At 40.1% G+C, this 18,332-nt stretch overlaps 1 protein-coding gene across 2 annotated transcripts in view; it reads right to left on the bottom strand.

Annotated features, from left to right (window-relative positions):
* LOC134540978 (intraflagellar transport protein 122 homolog) overlaps positions 1-18,332 on the bottom strand; it is a 90,412-nt gene that overhangs the window by 19,991 nt on the left and 52,089 nt on the right. For both annotated transcript variants that reach the window (XM_063384092.1, XM_063384084.1), the window contains exons 17-22: positions 8,189-8,339; positions 6,679-6,772; positions 2,352-2,452; positions 1,540-1,648; positions 1,198-1,366; positions 207-412 (exon numbers count right to left, since the gene is read on the bottom strand). In XM_063384092.1, the coding sequence (XP_063240162.1) occupies positions 207-412; positions 1,198-1,366; positions 1,540-1,648; positions 2,352-2,452; positions 6,679-6,772; positions 8,189-8,339 (830 nt within the window). The remainder of the gene's footprint in view (positions 1-206; positions 413-1,197; positions 1,367-1,539; positions 1,649-2,351; positions 2,453-6,678; positions 6,773-8,188; positions 8,340-18,332) is intronic.

Raw genomic sequence — 18,332 nt, 5'->3', positions numbered from 1 at the left:
AAATGATGCAATAATCTTAACATAAATAGTACTGTAAGTAAGTCCAATATTTGTACAATACCTAGCACAGAAACCTTTATTTAGATTTTTGGGCCAAAATTATAAGTGTGACCCATACACAGGGGTGACCCTTCTGCGGTTAAGTAAGTTTGTATTCACCTGAGCACATTACAAGAGACAACAATGTAAATAAGAGTGCTCACTACCTCAAAGCTCATGAGCCGAGCAGTGAATGGGTCCGGCGCGGATGACTGGTCGTCAAACTGCATGGCCTGGTAGTTCTCCCCGACGCTCTGCTTCCAGCCGCCGTGCTCCGAGCCTTCACTGGTCGGGGCGGGAGCGTCTATCAGCCGCACTGCCTCTTCATCCGATATGCCCTCCTCCAGCTGAAACTCCACCAGGGGCAAGATCTCTGGAACAGACAAGACAAGACACTTGCTAGTTGCCAGTCAAACAATGGTTAGTGTTCAAAGTTCAAATGCCACAAACATAATAATAATAATAATAATGTGTACCACAACACCACTGTAAAATATTAGCATGGTAAAAGGTCTTTAATACGGATTATCAAACGTCACTATAGTTTTAACGGGAATACCAGATGTAAAAGGTAAACTGCTATAAAACTGGAATGAAAACAGAAAATAACAATAAACTCTATGTGTAATGTGCCTGACAGCCAATCAACAGCCGAAATCCACCAGAAAAAAATATGATTGCGAGCGGCTCAATTGTGCCCGGTACAGCATGTGCAGAATCATACAAGCTGGATTAAGACCTTAAAATGCATAATGCGTAACACATTTTAATGCTCAAATTATTATTCTTTTATTTCAGGGCTTTGATCTCAATGCAATACGTGGAACATTGAAGGTGTACTATACACACTTTCCATGCAGATTCTCAAACACAAAAAAAAAATTATATATAGTTGTATTTATAGTTTTAAGTAACTTGATTTGTGGTCACTGCATTGTTCCACTGAGTTTTGTGTTCAGTGATGGAAAAAAAAAGCCATTTTCCTTTTAAAATAACTGGGCTTTTGCAAAATATTTACACTTATCTGTTTGCTAGGGTGTGTAATCAGGACATAAAAACCAACACACATATAGAGAATTTAGGAATAACCCAAAAGTCTGTGAACATAACAGCCCAGCAGCATCGTAAGACGTGCACCGATGTGCATGCAAAACGCACCAAACGACACGAAGGAGTGCACAAAGGGCTGCCCGCAGTTGGAGCAGCAGTTGCCCGCACTGCTCATGAGCGCGTTGTAGGTAGAGCAGCGGTAGCACATGGGCAGCAGCTCCTCGCTGTCATGGTACGGCTTGGCCCGCACCATCAGAGAGGCCAGGTCCACGTTCTCCTGCCGACACGTGGCCCATCACAGTCCAGACACCACACCGAGGAGAGATCTTGGCCAGATCACGTGACAGACCACATGTGGAGATCAGAAAGGAAGAAGGTGGCCGGAGGAGCATGGAGAGGAACAAGAGTAAACCAAGAATGAGCGAACTCAGAGTTGCTCTAGCAACTTACCTGAAATTTCGCTGGAACTCGTAAACCCTGTATTTTCTCCAGAGTCTGCCGAGCTAGTTTGTAGGCGCCAAGATTTTTAGCTTGCTTAGCAAGAGTGTAGAGCACAGCACTGGTTATAAATTAAGGATCTTAAACTAAATAAGCATGGTTGTGGTTCACATCACTAGATCTAAACTTTAAATACTTAAAACAAATTGCAGACATTTACAGATACACTGATTTTAGATACAAAAATAAAAATTGCTCAACTTGTCGACATACCTACATCATGAAGGAAAAAGAAGTCCTAGCACTGCTGCTGGAGTGAGCAGAAAACAATACACAGCAACTCTTGTCAAGAAGGCTGTTAAATCATCATTTTTATTTTTAAGTGCTGTAAATTATGCTACTAAGGTGGTAGACCTAGTCTGGTGAGAAAATGACCGAAACCATTGCTTACCATATACATTTACCTCCAAGGTACAGATATAAACAATATAGTAGTAATAAAAAATTTGTACATAAACTTGACAATTACACCAATTTTTAAAATCATGAGCATACACAGAATACACTTCCTAAAGAAAGGGGGAGGGGGAGATAGTCGAACCACTTTGCCCACTGTTTGCTTCCAAACTATTTTCTTTTGTTGGTCGGAATGATAGATTTTTAGGATTTGGGAGATATATATCCCTTCCACCCCCCCCCCTCCCCCCCGCATAAAGAACTGATTTACTACTGTACTGCAATCATGTGCATTACAATAAAAGTATGTATCTGTTATGACTGGATAATACATTTCGTAAACGTGGCATCAGACTCCATAAGGATACAATAAGGACACTCCTCTAGGATGCAGGTACTTCAGCTCCAGCATGAGGAACCGAGAGATGTTGAACAGTGCCTCTGGCAGGTACGAGGTGAATGGCTCATCCTGCACAGGATTAATACCAGTCATCTGTATGCTTACCAACACTAAAACAATTAATATACCATTTAACTTCACTACAATTTATCAAAACAGGCAGTCGTGGGGACTGTCAACTGAAGTGAAAACTTAAAACTTTGTTTTTAAATGTGTAATATGACATCATTTCTACGTCAAACGTACGTAAGAAAATTATTTTCGTATTATATCACTAGTATGTCGGTGACGATGTAACAACCCAGATTACAGCCTTCCTCATGCAATCCAGTAATAATCTTTTGTTATAAATTTTTTTGTCAAATTTCAGGTTAGGTTTTCAAATGATGTAAAGTTTTTCCTTTTAAAAGATATTGTAAATGTAATTCTCTGGGTTTATTGTTTTTATTTTTTAAAATTCATAAGCTTATTTTTGAAGTATTTTTTTTGTTGGCGTCTGTGTGGGAAGGCATGCTGACGTGATTCTCCTTCCTTTTTCCACGACCGAGGCTTTGTTTCACACGCTAGGCGTGTGAGTCATGGTCACGGGAGTGCGAGAAAGATACAAAATCGCTGCGTCGTGGGAACAGAAGTAAGCATTTCGTGGAAGCCTCTGTTACCATGCGCCGTGATTGGCTGAAAATTACGTCAGCGAGCCCAGGACACTGCTCGCACGAAGGAAAGGAAGGCTGTAAGATCAGTCATTGTCTGAGCACCGTGCCGAGAGGTCGTGGTCGGGCGATGGCTCGCATCATTTATTAATGTTATATTGAACTACAACTTAGCGGCTACGGTCCGAGCGACGCATAACAATCTTCTTTTTTTTTTCTCTCTTCGGACATTTAAATAAATTAGAAATTTTTTGACCGTAGTCGTAGGCAAAGCTCACAGTGAGGCGACAAAGTGTTTTGTCCAGCCGTCGCTGCCCGGAACTGATCTGGGCAACATAATGTAGTCGTAGTAAGAATCTACGAGTTTTTTTTCTCCTTTCTGGAGGTACAGTTTAAATTTTTTTCTGTGTGCTCTGTTGTACGGAAAATGTGTGATTTTATCATGAATAAAAGAAACAGGTAATCCATCGAACATTCAGCAGTAATTTCTTCGTGACCTGATTCTAACCTGTATGTTCCACTCATCACCTAATTTGAGCTAGCCGGAGGTGGTGGGTGGTAACAACGTGAACCCATAAGTTTTGTCCCTACCAATAATAACTTTAAAATTAGAAGAAATAAAGTTTTATCATTGAAAAAAGAAAAAAAAAAGAACTTAAATGCACAAATAATCAACATTACCACTCATAAATCAATAACCTGACATTTGAAGAAATTCATTACGTAAATAAATAAACAAAAGAAAAAACATTACCTCAACTTACCTACCTACTAAAAAATAGCCAATACATACTCGCAATATGTACCACACAATAACGTTAAAAGTTCCTTGGAAAATCAAATGAAAAACTTGTAACTTTAAAATTATAATAAATAAGTTTTATTCTTGAAAAATAAAAAAAAAACTATGAACTTAAATCCACAAATATTCACCATTCACTACATAAATAAATAAACAAACAAAAGAAAATCGTTCAACGTGGTCAATTTAACATCACTTACTGCTACTACAGCATGTCAGTGACACGATCTCACAAAATTTTACCCAGGTACACAGCCGCTGCGTGTTACCAGTCTGACGCAACAAGTCACTAGCATGGTGGTGAAAGCTTAATACAGTAGAATCCCGCTGATGCGACCCCTCACGGCTTCCGGAAAAACGGACTTATAAACTGAATGGTCGCAATAGAGAATTCGGGCCAATATAACCCCCCCCCCCCCCCCCACCCCCCACCCCCCTTAACACCAATTATAAAGTGAAATTGCGTCACGCGAGTTCGGCTATGCTAGCCGGTTGGTTGTTATTTTCGTTCAAAACGTGGCGAAGGAACTTGTGTGGATCAGGTAGAAAACATTCGGCTATAAACGAAAGATATAAGAACAATGCTATCCTGAAATGCTGTGACATGTTTTTGGACTAGATAATCACAGCGACAGACCGACAGGATGAACGCGCGTGCGTGCGTGCGTGAGTGCGTGAGTGCGTGAGTGAGTGAGTGGGGGAGTGAGTGAGTGAGTGAGTGAGTGAGTGAGTGAGTGCGTGCGTGTGTGCGTGCGTGAGTGCGTGCGTGTGTGTGGGTGGGGGGGGCTGGCGACCAGCAGCATCGCGTTAGCTAACGAGAGTGTGACGGTAAATGTCGACCTTGACCACTTCCGCTTACTCCAGGGCTCGCTCTCTTTTATCTCTGTCTCCCCCTCCCACAAATATATTGGCTGGCAGGTCCCGCCCTCTTCACCTTCTTTATCTTATCTCTCACGCACACTTGAAGCACCTAATACGTCGCGCCCCTCAAATTTTTCAATTTCAAATTGCTGCCTTCCTTCTGTACTGCATTTATAATTTCTTCTCTCTTTTTAAGAATCGTGAAGAGAGTTGACTTCGGGATGCCATATTTCTGTGCTATCTTCGTCTTGGAAATTGTCTTCTTATCCACTTGCTGGATAATCTCATAATTTTTCATTAGCGACAAACTGGCTCGCTTTATACTCATTTTCACGAATCCACGAGTCCGTGTAAATTGAAAAACGAGTCACAATCGTCAAACGGGACCGGGACCGGGACGGCAATAGACGCGCGCGTAGATGCTATCAGGTGATACGCGCAGTTTACCGGTATTGGCTAGCTTGGACAGTCTAGAGGGGTGGTATCTATTTTTAGCCATATTTTGTCTGCCTGCTTACAGTACAGCGCTCGCCAAGATAAACGTGAACACACAGTGCCCAACAAAGCGTAACAGACTTGTTTTTCAGCTGATTTTACTCAAATTTTTGACTTTCTCTGCTCAAATTTTTCACGGTTTCTCAAAAAACGGTCGTATAAACGGAATGGACGCATCAGAGGGGGGTCGCATCGGCGGGATTCTACTGTATATTCAAATACAGTTGTTGTAAAGGTTTCTTAACATAACTTAATTTGTTTTATGTGAGATGTTTTACATATAAGTTTTGTAATGTATACACCACAGATCTAGTAACTCTTTTTTTTTTATTATTTTGTCTGCGCTTGAAACTGTTGAGGCGACGATTATGTGATAAAAGTCGGAATATTACAAGTAATGGAATTTTGTTGTGCTGTTTTGTGAATGGTCTCAAATGGGGGTTAGAAAATTAGAAAAACTTAATTTTTTTAAACGAACGTTCGGTTTTTCGAATATATTTTAAGAGGTTTTGAACAGAACCAACCGAACCAAACGTGAGGGTTCGGTTCGGTTCGGTTCGGTTCGGTTCGGTTCGAAATTTTCGAACTTCGCCCAGCACTACAATTTTCAATTACTACCTAAAACTCAAACCTCGAATCCCACCTCAGATCCTACGAATCCTCGAATCCATAGGATTCGGTATAATCGACGACACCAAGATTCTAAAATCCCATCTCTAATGGGTACCAATATATTTTCCACACTAGACATTCTTCAACGTCATGAAGAATAACTGTAAAAAAGTTTCTTTAACCATACCATACATAATCCGTAGAATGTACCAAAAAAATTGAATCTGTTACAATAGTTTTCTCTCAGATTTAGTAGGATAACTTTGATAATTTTAAGAAGTAATAACAGTATTCCATCATAATTTTGTACAAACATCTCTTCATATGTTATCTTTAAAAGATTTGTGCAATGGGAGTGCATGACTTGATGTAAGTTTTTGGACATACGCCATTGCTAAGAACTTTTTCTGTTGAAGAAAAACTAATAAATAAAATAAATAAATAAAAATAAAAATAAAAATACTCAAAAAAAGATACAAAAAACACACAAAATTAAGCAAACAATTGCTGTTGTCAACAAGGATATGAACACCACAAAATATTCCGAAACAGGAATATGGTCAGCAAACAAAGAAAAAACAAAGAAAAATGTACTAAGAGAACGAAAAAATCCCCACAAATGATGACAACACAAAAATATTGAAACCCAAAATAATTCAGCACAACATTTTATTTTATTTATTAGTTTTTCTTCAACAGAAAAAGTTCTTAGCAATGGCGTATGTCCAAAAACTTACATCAAGTCATCTCTTCATATAGCTTGTTATCTTTCAAAGACACCGCCTTATACATGTTGGTCGATAGTGTAGACAGGAGAGCTAAAAATACACACATGACAGGATCAGACTACGCATATAGGTAACTAAAACACTCACCAAGTATTTCTGGATGGTCTCATAAGCGTAGTAAATAGATGCTCGTTTGTCATTTTCTTGATATTTTCTGATCATCTCCACCTTGTCTGCCTCACTTGAAAATTTGGAATGTATATTTAGAAAAGTAAAAAACAAATACAGAAAAACACATGATAGGTACCTATTTAATTGAATGTAATGTATTGGAAATTACCACAAAATTAAGAGAAACAAAAAAATCATTTTATATTTACATAATGCATTTGATAATTACAGCAGTATGTGAAGTAAATATTTCACAACAATAATTTAAAAACACTTAACACAGCTAACTAAAATCTTACTGATTTCATGAATGTAAACAGGAGAGTACAGCTCATAAAATTCCAAGCAAGATTATAATTATTCAGCATATAAAGTAAATCAGTGGTTCTTTCATACCTTAAACAGTTTAAAAACAAAATTCATTGTAGTCCAGTTTTTAAATTTCTATAAATATTATAAAATATCACAGCTGTGTGAATTTTCGGTGCTGTTATCAATACTGAAAAATTTGAAACACTCATTTTTGATTTTGATAATGACAACTGTAACAAAACGGTAAATCATGTTAATACAGGCTCAGAAAATTTATTACTGTATTGATGTGTGCCTTATGCCTGAAATTATATTTTCAACAATAAACTAGAAAAATTTATTATGTTCAAAAAACTCTTGAGTTTATGATGACTCATGACCGAGCCAATTTAAGAGCGGGATAAATATTTATTTGGTTTATATAAAAATATTGTACTATTTGGAAGTTAGCAAAATTATTCACTAAAAACCCAAAATTTAAATTTCAATCATCAATTTAATATTTAAATTTTTAAGAATCATATCCAGCCATAACCACATTGAATGATTTTGAGTATAAGATAGGTACCCTCATGTTTAGGGAGGGCTTTTGAATTTCAGGCAAGTTTGAATGACATGTGACCTCAAGGTTAAGATGACCTCCAAAGTATGACCACCTCTTGAAAAGAGACCAGGGATAAGAATGGGATCTTATATGTACAACAATTTAAAATGTAATACACTTTTAATGTTTGATGCCCTTGACTTTTTTACCTATATTATAAGCATTTATTTATAGGACACCTTAAAAATAAAAATACTACAATTATAGATTAAATTACTCTAAGGGTAAGATCATTATCTATATTATATTCTTTACACTTCAGTCTTGAAATGTAATAATTATTTTCACAATCTGGTATATATAAAAAAGTTAATAATTTTTGACAATTTAACATACATATGTAGTACGTTGTAATTCGTTAGAAGGCAAAAAACTTTCACTTTTATTAATGACAGTACAAATAGCAATTATTAAAGATTACTATATATAATTATGTTGATACTAACATAAAATGATAAAATATATAAATGGATATATTGAACCAAGCAGTACATATCAAAACTGTTATAAATCACACATGCATACAATGCTGCAGTAATTTTATAACCAGGTGTTGCACAGTAAACTCACTCCTGGGTCTGATTGGCCAGGTCCAGGCACTGCAGGGAGAGCACCCAATAGTAGTAGCCAGCATCTTGGAACCTCGACTCGTTGACAGCGTTCTCTGTCAGCTGCTGCAGCACGCGAAATGCTTCATCAGGGCGGCCTGCCTTGTGGAACGCTGGAACGACAGTCATGTTGCTGGTCCTGGTGGGGGTCATGTGGCAATTACGGTGAAAGGTCTCTAAGCACAGGCATGCCGGATCAGCAATTTTGGCAGATTTTCGAACGTTTTTAGCGGACATACCAAAATAAATCAAATAAAGTACAATGGCATTTAAATTAAAGCAAGTTGTAATAAGCTGACAAATATCATCCCTAACACCCCCCCCCCCCCCCACTCTCTTCATGGGCCGCGGCACAAGCCGACCATCTCTATTTGTGCCTGGGTGCGAGCAACTGCCCAGTCACCATTCCAATACTGTATTTACCCGCCGAAGGGTCGCCCCTGCCCTGCGTGTGTCACAGATGTATTTTTGGGCAAAAAAAATCTAACATTTTCAACATAAGGGTCACCCTCGAATAAGAATCGCACCATATTTCTGTCTTCAGTAGAGTTGCGGGATACAAGTGAAGTCCTAGTTTATTGGTATTGAAACATTGGTTCTTCAGCTGTTTACTACGGGAAGGTGTAAGGCAGTAGTCCTGTGCCCACAGCTTCCCCCTTCCCCTCATATTTACAAACTTCTCCAATTTACGCACTACCTAACAAAAAGAAAGGAAAAGACTGCTATTTTTATACCAGTGTTTCCCTTACATCTATTGTAGAGTAAAAGTCCGTTATAACGTAAATTTATAACAGCGCCAAAAGTTTATGTTATAGCGAATTTTCGTTATAGCCAAAATTTAAAAAAAAATCTTATTTTTTTTAAATATATTATTTTCTCACTTGTTTTTAATATGCAAATTCACAACAAAAGTAAAGGAAATATACATAAAACTTACTAAAATAACATTTTTAAGCTATATCAACACTTGCCGACTGCGAAATTAGAGACCGCGTGACCGTGATAAGGCCGTCACGCACATTGTGACTAATCGCACAGCTGTTTGTTTACATGGCGACAGGCGGGCGGGGTCACGCAAGGTCATGCCGGCCGCTTCCTGTCGCTTTGACCGCAGCTGGTTTGCTGGAGACATGTGCGCTAAGCTGATGATATTGGGTGCATATTTGCGGAGTTTTGAATACAAAAAAAAATTAAAAATCTCTAATTACGTTGGACAACCATACAAAATATATAAAATAATTTTTCCGACAATTATTGGTCAGTAACAAAAATAATCACTCGTACAGACCCTTGGAAAATAACATAAAATTAAAAATCACTTTTTACAAAACGAATCAATTTTCGTTTGCCTTGATTTCACTAGACTTTCGGACAAAATAAACGACTGGACCTCTTGGAAGTTCATCAAATCTTTCGTCGTAGCATTTGTATGCTGATAAAAACAACTAATTGTGTCAAGTGCCTCCATCATTGACGTTTTCTACGGAACAGACACGTCACTTGGTTCGTCGTCATTATTGTCATCATCTTCAGACGTTGCTTAGTTTTGATTAGAAAAGACGAGCTCGACAAGTTCCGTGTTCGTCAACTCCCCGCACGCTTACGATGCAAGTGTGAGACGAGTTATGCTCATTTACTAGAGCTGTAGCAAACCGAATGTATTCGGTACTGAGTAACGGGTGCGCCATCTAGTAACGAGTAACGAAACGTTACACACGAATGCCTTTCGTTACTCGCATTTTTTGTATGTTTTACGCATGCGGGCGCATATTCAATGAATTTAAGTTACAAAGAACGATGTTGGTTTATTTTAAGTAAAGTATAATTTGGAAATTCGTCGTCCAAGTTTTTTACTGTTTATTAAAGATATTGTGTGTGTAGACAAAGTTTGAGATTGGAAGAGAAACAACGTAAGAAAGTATTTTTTACAAATTAGAAATTTGTATGATTTTGTTTTTTATTATCACGTATTTTCACGTTTGTTTTTGTTCTTATCTTAAAATAGATAATATTAAAAAGCCGCTCTAATGAGATTTAATTGTTTCTTCGTTAACAAAAACTGTTAATTATAAAATATTGTTAATTGTTTATATTCTATTTATTATTATTTACGTGACGTCATACTGTACGCGTACGCAATACGACTCGATTCGTTGCTGCAACATAACATAGCATGTTATGCAGTATCAGAAGTAAAAAGTAACGTAATGATACGATAGTAACGAGTACTAATTGTTATAGTAACGAATACATATGGGTACGCTTTTTTTCGCTACTTTTACACCTCTATCATTTACGGGCTACAATCGGCGTGATTCTAAATAAGTAATGCTCACAGCGGGGCCTTGTCTTGCTTTCGTCGCGGTGTTGCCAAGAAGGCCACATCATGCGCGTTGTTTCGTTTGCCGGACGCGTGGAATCGGGCGAAGCTGTTTTTCATTTATTAAGGAAATTGTAGATGTTTTCTCATTGTTTTAGAGCAAAATTACAGGTGTGTAAACTATCGCTATAACGAAAATAAGTCCACGCTGCATTCGTTATTTCCGAAATTTTTATCCTAAGCAGCATATGCAAAACTGACGGTGCCGATGGCAATTATCATTATAGCGGACTTTACGTTATAGACTGTATTCGCTACAACGGACTTTCACTGTATTTTATTTTTTACCCATCCCTTTGCCGCGGAGGGATAAGAGGCGACAAGCTACTCTTTGTCAATTCCTTCTGTGAAAACCAGTGCGCACGTTATGGCAAACTTGTATGGGGCTGGAGGAATATAAATGCTGCACTTATAAACACTAACAATGTCTGCAGTTGTCGCGGAATGTTCAGTTGAAAGAGTGGGAAATCTCATACATAAACAATAACATTTGGGCAGTTAATTGTGGAGGGTGCCAGTTCAGGGAACTACAAGGATGAGAGGGAGGGAGAACCGTCAACATTGCTACACAGCATCACACGCATGCATACATACAAACACACACTTGCTCTCTCTCTCTCTCTTTGGCTTGTTTATTTTTAGATTTTACCCTCCTTGCTCCGCCAGCACAGCAGAGACATCACTTGCCAGCGCCGACCCGGCGAGCGGCAGAGGTATAGAAATTGTGCTGTTCACAGAGCTTCACACTACTGCTGAGATAGTTTAATCAAACAGATTTTACTTACTTGTGAAGTTATATTTATTAAAATCAAAACATAGGCTAAATATTTACTGACATATTGAACCGAACAGTGTAAAGTTAATTATTTTTTATACCAACAAAAAAAAATTTACACAAAGGTAGCACTACTTTTTTTAATTTAAAAATCGGCATAAAATGTGCTACTCTTATGCAGGTAAATACGGTACATGCCTGGCTCAGTACTGTGGCGTTACCTTAATAAACTCTGAGTGAATTAAAAATGAGGCATTGCATTACTGAGCTGCCAACTCAGTAATGCAACCTGGTGGCCAAGGTGAAATCTCAGAATATACCCAAAAAAAAATCTGAACGCAAGTGGCTTGATTGGTGCCAGATTACAAAATGTGCCGAACTATAGACCAATGACCAAAGTTTCTCCATTACCATTCCAGATATGATTGAATTAAGTATCTTTACTTGTATGACTTGGGTAATGATGTTAATAAGTTGTTACATTGTTTAGCTGTGTTGAGTTATTTTTTTTGTATTGTTGAGGTGGAAAATTAGATGTATATATCAATGTCATTAGTAAAAGAAATTTGATGTGTGCGGAGTGTCAATAAATGAGTAGATTGTTAACTGACATTGACTAAGTGGGCGGAAATTTGGGGACAGTAATTCTTCTTATTTTGGCAATATTATTTGTTTTGTCTTTAGGAAGCCATGTTGAATGGCATGGTTGGGTTTTGTTGAGTGTATGAGAGTGTAGTGTATAATAGTGGAATAAAAATGGTCCAAATGTGGTCACTTGGATGTGTTTGGTTACAAGTTTTACAGGTGATACTATACTCTCAGTAGTAACACTACTCAAGTGCTGGATTCCAAACCATTCATTGCATAAGTTTTTGCTGAGGAGTTGAAATTACACATTTTTTAACACTTAAGTTAAAGCATTATAAGAGCATTAATGGCAATGACACTAAAATAAAATTTCCCTTCCCCTCCTTCTTAAACAATATAAATAGGCCACAAAACACTTATTAGTGAGTTTTATTTTTTTTTTAAGTATGTTTTTTGTTTGAACGAATTTCTTCCGGAGGACCATTAATATACCGTATTTACTCGTGTATAGCGCGCCCTCGTGTATAGCGCGCACCACGATTTTTGCAACAAATTCCAAAGAAAAAATTTTTTTTTTCCCATAAATAAATTTTACTAACATTTTGTGGTACCTGTACATGTGAAACAAATTAATAATTTAAATTGATGTGTGGTGATGCGTCAGGAAAATACTTAAACTCTGCTGTGTAGACGGAAGATAATGAAGCGCTGTATCGTCACAACTGGTAAGTGGACTGTAGGGGTGGAGGGAGGGAGGCAGGAACGTGACGCGGAGGACTAGATGACTCACCGGTAGCAGCTGCGACGAGGAAGCGAAGGAAGTGGGAGAGGGAATGGCGACAACATTCTCTCTCTCTCTCTCTTTTATTTTACTAGCTGCGCTGGCTTTCTGTAGAGGGGGAGGTCTAAAAATAAACAAGAGACGTGCGAGCTTGCGCGCGCACGTGTGTGTGTGTGTGTGTGTGTGTGTGTGTGTGTGTGTGTGTGTGTGTGTGTGTGTGTGTGTGTGTGTGTGTGTGTGTGTGTGTGCTGTGAGCGTTATTGTGTGCGAGAGACCAGGTTGCGTGCCTGCGCGCGCGCGTGTGTTTGTGTGTGAAAGAGTGGCCTTGTTGCTTGTGCGTATGTGTGGGGGCTGGCCAGAAACGTCACCCGTCAGTTAACGACTTCCACTCCTCCTCCCCGCCACACCCCCTCATTTTTTTTTTCCGTGTATAGCGCGCATCCTTATTTTTTTCCTTTACTTGAGGGGAAAAAAGGGCGCGCTATACACGAGTATATACGGTAATAAGAGTCTGATTTAGTGAATACAACTATGACAACGAAACAATAGCCACGTACAAATCAAACGAACAGTATGCACGCGTCCCGCCATCTTTCCAAACTGCTTATACGACACGCAAAAGGGGAACAAGTAACACTTCACACAACAAGGACATAAGTCACAAAGTCCGAACATTCCACCCCCGTTGTTAGCTCCAGGTAACAAACACAAAGTTATATACAGCAAGGAAAAGAAAGCAATTTGATACAGATTACATGATCTTGTTGAATTCTGTCCTAGATCATAACCATTGTCCACTGGCAAAGAGCACAGCTTAATCAGCGGACGTTGCAAGACACTTGTAGCAGTCCGGATAGTAGCCACCCAGGGGATTCGGTCTGGTTCTGGGTGAAGAGCTTCAATTCGAGCGAGACCCCAATTGAGTGGAGGGGTGTGCTCATCTTTTATCACGACCAAATCTCCAATCTTGGGCTGACCACCTGGCTGTGTCCACTTGCTTCTCTGCTAGAGTACAAATATTCCTTTCTCCAGCGTTTCCAGAAATCTTGAATTATACATTGGACCAGCTGCCAGCGATTTAATCGTTTAATGTTGAGGTGGGTGATGTCAGGTTCGGGTAATGATGTTATGGGCTGTAGAATCAAAAAATGGTTAGGTGTTAGGACATCAAGTTCTGACGGGTCTGAGCTGATCTCTCAAAGAGGACGAGAGTGTAATACCCCTTCGAAGTGAATCAGGATGGTCGAGAGCTCTTCATAAGAATAGATCTGTAAGCCAATGACTTTAGTTAAGTGGCTTTTAACAGACTTCATGCCAGCCTCCCATAACCCGCCAAAGTGCGGTGTTGCTGGGGGGTTGAAATGCCATGCGATTCCTTCCTGACTCAGCTTACTGCTCACTTCAGTGTTATGGGTTGTCTGTCTTACAAACTGGTAGATTTCTTTGAGTTCTCGATGAGCTCCAACAAAATTAGTTCCACAATTACTGTAAACATGGGTTGGCCTTCCCCTACAAGAGATGAAGCGAGAAAATGCTGCCAAGAACAAACTGGTTGAGAGATCAGAAACCAATTCCAAATGTAGGGCTTTGGTGGCAAGACAAACAAACAAGCATAAGTATGCTTTTGTGGACTTGCAACCACGAGTGCGAGTCGTGGTAACCTGAAAGGGTCCACCATAGTCCACACCAGTATGGTGAAAAGCAGTCACTTGGACTCTAGGAGATGGAAGTTCTCCCATGGTTGGAGTGAACAGAGAGGGTTTAGTGCGAAAACACTTAATACACCCACGTAAAACCCTTTTTATGACAGAGCGCGCACAAAGAATCCAATATCGTTGGCTCAGGATGGCTTGCAAAGTTCGAGGTCCAGGGTGCAAATGTAGACAATAAAAATGATTGATTACCATTAACGTGAATGGGTGATCTTTGGGCAACAATATAGAGTGTTGAACAGAATAGGGAAGGGATGCCTGACTTAACCTCCCTCCTACGCGGATGATACCCACATTATCCACGAAGGGGCACAAGCGCCGAATTTGATGAGAACTGCACTGCCCCTTGTCCAAGTTAACCTTATCAACTGCAAAGCATTGTTGGGCATGTCTGATGCAAACGTCCAAGCCCTTTTGCAGTTCCGTAGTTGTCGACGGTCCCAGAGAGCGCCTCTCCTTAGGTTGACGACAGTTGTCTCCAAACCGAAGGCAGTAAGCAACAACATGCTGCAGCTTGCTGAAGGAAGAGAATCTGGCAACAAATTCTAGGGATACCTCTGTCTCACAACTTATTGCTGTAAGTTTTTCTTCACATGCAATGGCATCATCGATTACCACACTTACCCAGGGTATCGTTTGGCCACTGGCTGTGAGGCTGTCTAAGCCATGGAGCTCCAGACCACCACAGAGGATGATCAATAAGTTGTGAGAAAACAAGCCATGGGATGCACAATCTGCTGGGTTGTTTTCAGTGCGAACATGTCTCTAGAATTCCTTTTCAGTTAAGTCCTGTATGATGCTGACACGATTTGCCACAAATGTTTTCCATCGGTGGGGTGATGATGCAATCCAATGAAGAACAACTGTTGGGTCTTCGCACGAATACACTTGCATGATGTCCAGCACCCCCTTGTATACATTGGTCACGAAACTGATTAGCTTGGCTAACATCACAGCTGCACACAACTCAAGACGAGGCAAAGAGATCCTTTTCACCTGTGCTACTCTTGATTTTGCCATCAATAGTGAGACCTTGATTCTGCCATCTGAAAACATTAATCTGAGATAGATGACACACGCATAGCAAACCTCTGAACTGTCGCAAAACCAGTGCAGTTCATGAACAGCTTTTACTGAGCCTGATACACACCGAGGCAATCGAAGTTCTGATAAAAAAGACAGTTCAGACTTAAAATCACACCACCTGCATAATACCTCTGGCGGAAGCTGTTCATCCCATCCTGCTTCAGTGAGCCACAACAGCTGTACAAGAGACTTGGCATACAAGAGGATGGGCGTCAGCCATCCAAGGGGATCAAAGATCCTGGCAATATTTGAAAGAATTGCTCTCTTGGTGCTTGAGCTGTTTAATGGAGTCATCTGATAAGAAAAAAAGTCTGAGCTAGGGTTCCACTGCACACCAAGCACTTTCACCACGCAGCTGGCTGTTCTTTGTCAAAAGACATAGATGCTGGGGATTGTAGCTGGTCTCGGGAAAGCCATTCAAGCACTTCACTATGAGTGCTGGCAAACTTCCTGAGATGGAAGCCACCAGCTGCCAACAAAGCAATTAGTTCCTTTTGAAGAGCAATGGCTTCTTCAACACTATTGGCCCCTGTGACAACATCATCCACATAGAAATCAGACTTCAAAACATGAGCTGCTTGAGGGAAGTTATATTGCTCATCTTGGGCCAGCTGATGCAAGGTGTGAATTGCTAGATACGGAGCATATGAAACTCCGTAAGTAACAGTCTGCAAACGATAGTCCACTATAGGAACGGTTGGAGAACAACGCCACACAATTCGCTGGTAGTATTGATGCTCCTTGTCCACCATTATTTGCCGATACATTTGTTTGATGTCTGCAGTGAATACAACTTTGTGTACACGAACCCGAAGCAGAACTTCTCGAACATGTCTGTAATTTAAGCCCGGTCATCAGCATGTCATTTAGACTCACGTCTCGATGGGTCTTAGCGGAAGCATTGAAGACAACGCGCAGCTTGGTGGTGGTGCTTTCTGCCTTGATAACTCCATGATGAGGAAGATAATAGGCTGACTCAACATCATGCAATGGGTTGGCAATTACCTCCATGTGGCCACTCTGCAAGTAGTCCTCCATGAAGGCCTGGTACTCTGTACGTAGTCCAGGTTGCTTGACCAGATGGCGCTCTAATGCCTCTAGACAGCGAACAGCGTGTGCTCTTGAGTCTCCAAGTATTGGTTTAGGTGAATGCAATGGCAGGGAAACCATGTAACGTCCAGAAGGTTCTCAATGGTGAGTGGTTTTAAAGAAAGCCTCGCAGGCTTCATCTTCTGGCGATAGATGTGCACAGGTGGGGAAGTCCTCTATTTCCCAAAACCTTTCAACCACAGTTTCCAGAGATGGCAAGGGCACATAGTCAATACGAAGAGAGTGACACCATGGTTGGTTGGTACAATGGGACTGGGCACTTTACCCATAAGAATCCAACGAAAAACTGTATCCAGTGCGACCGGTGAATCCACATTTTTTACTAACTTGTGCCCCGTGAGTATATATGGAAACAAATCTGCACCAATCAAAATATCAATAGAACTTGGAGTAGCAAATGTCAGGTCAGCCAAATTCAAATTAAGTACATGAGCCCACATGTCAGAATGTACAGGAAATGTGGGAAAATCTGCAGTTATTTTCGGTACAACATATGCAGCAAGTGGCAGTTGTGAGTTTGTTTTGCCAACTGGTTTAATGCAGCATTTAACTAATCCCTTTGCTGTGTGTAAGGGAACTTGTGATAGTCCATAAATTGGTAAGAACGCCTTCTGACAAGTCAACCCCAAAAGCTGGGTACAATGTTCAGTTATGAAGCTCGACTAACTGGCTGAGTCTAAGACTGCTCAAAAATTCTGGTAACCACAGACACTGTTTTGTACATCCACCAAGGCAGTGGATAATAACATGTTTCTGAGTTCTGATTGACCAGGTCTCTGAGCTGTAGACAATGCAACAGCTGGTGTAGGTTTTGTTGCTGCGGATTCAGGTGGGAAATGCTGAAATTAAGTTGCTTCCTCTTTCAAAAGTGTATGCTTGTTGGCTTCAGTGAAGTGCAAAAGCGAGTGGTGTCTACTATTGCATGAGTGACAGCTGGTTTTTGACCAACACTGTTTCAATTGATGAGATGCTCCCAGGCACTTTAAACAAAGGTTAAGTCTCTTGACAATCTGGTAGCGGTCTTCTGGCTTGCATTGTACAAGCTGTGAACATTTGTAAAGTGGGTGGTCACCAGTGGCGTAGCCAGGATTTGTGTATGGGGGGTGTTAAGAATCATGGGGCCCCCCCGCCCCCATATTAAAGCGGGGGGTCCGGGGGCCCTCCCCCGGGAAAATTTGGATTTTAAGGTGTAAAATAGTGCTATTTTAGCAGTTTTCGGTACTTAAATTTAAATATTGTAATGGTAAAATTTTTATTAATTTTAATATGAAATTTGTTTGAGTGATGGATAAGAAATTAATTAAAGATTTGGTGCTAAGGGGGGGGTTTGAACCCCTAAAACCCCCCCCTGGCTACGCCCCTGGTGGTCACTGTCACATACACTGAATCAAACCTGTTTCCAACAAACAGTGAAGTATGTTGAGAGCAAGACTGAGATACAGTGCTATAGTGTGCTTGCCTTACTCGAGACCCTGACTTACTGGAGGTTCCAGACATTGTCTCAGAAGCCCGGCGATGACTTTCAAGGAAGGCTAAAAACTGAGCAAATGTAGGCATTTCTGTGTCACTCCCAGAAATATGTAGTTCCCACTGTTGACGTAACTGGTTATCTAGCTTCCTTTCCAAAAAATGTAGCAAGAGTGGGTCCCAAGAATCTACTGCTAGTTTCATAGT

Source organism: Bacillus rossius, chromosome 1 (genome assembly GCF_032445375.1).
Source record: "Bacillus rossius redtenbacheri isolate Brsri chromosome 1, Brsri_v3, whole genome shotgun sequence".
Classification (NCBI taxonomy): Eukaryota; Metazoa; Arthropoda; class Insecta; order Phasmatodea; family Bacillidae; genus Bacillus; species Bacillus rossius.
The sequence above is the reverse complement of the archived record's forward strand: the minus strand, read 5'-3'. Positions and strand labels throughout refer to the sequence as shown.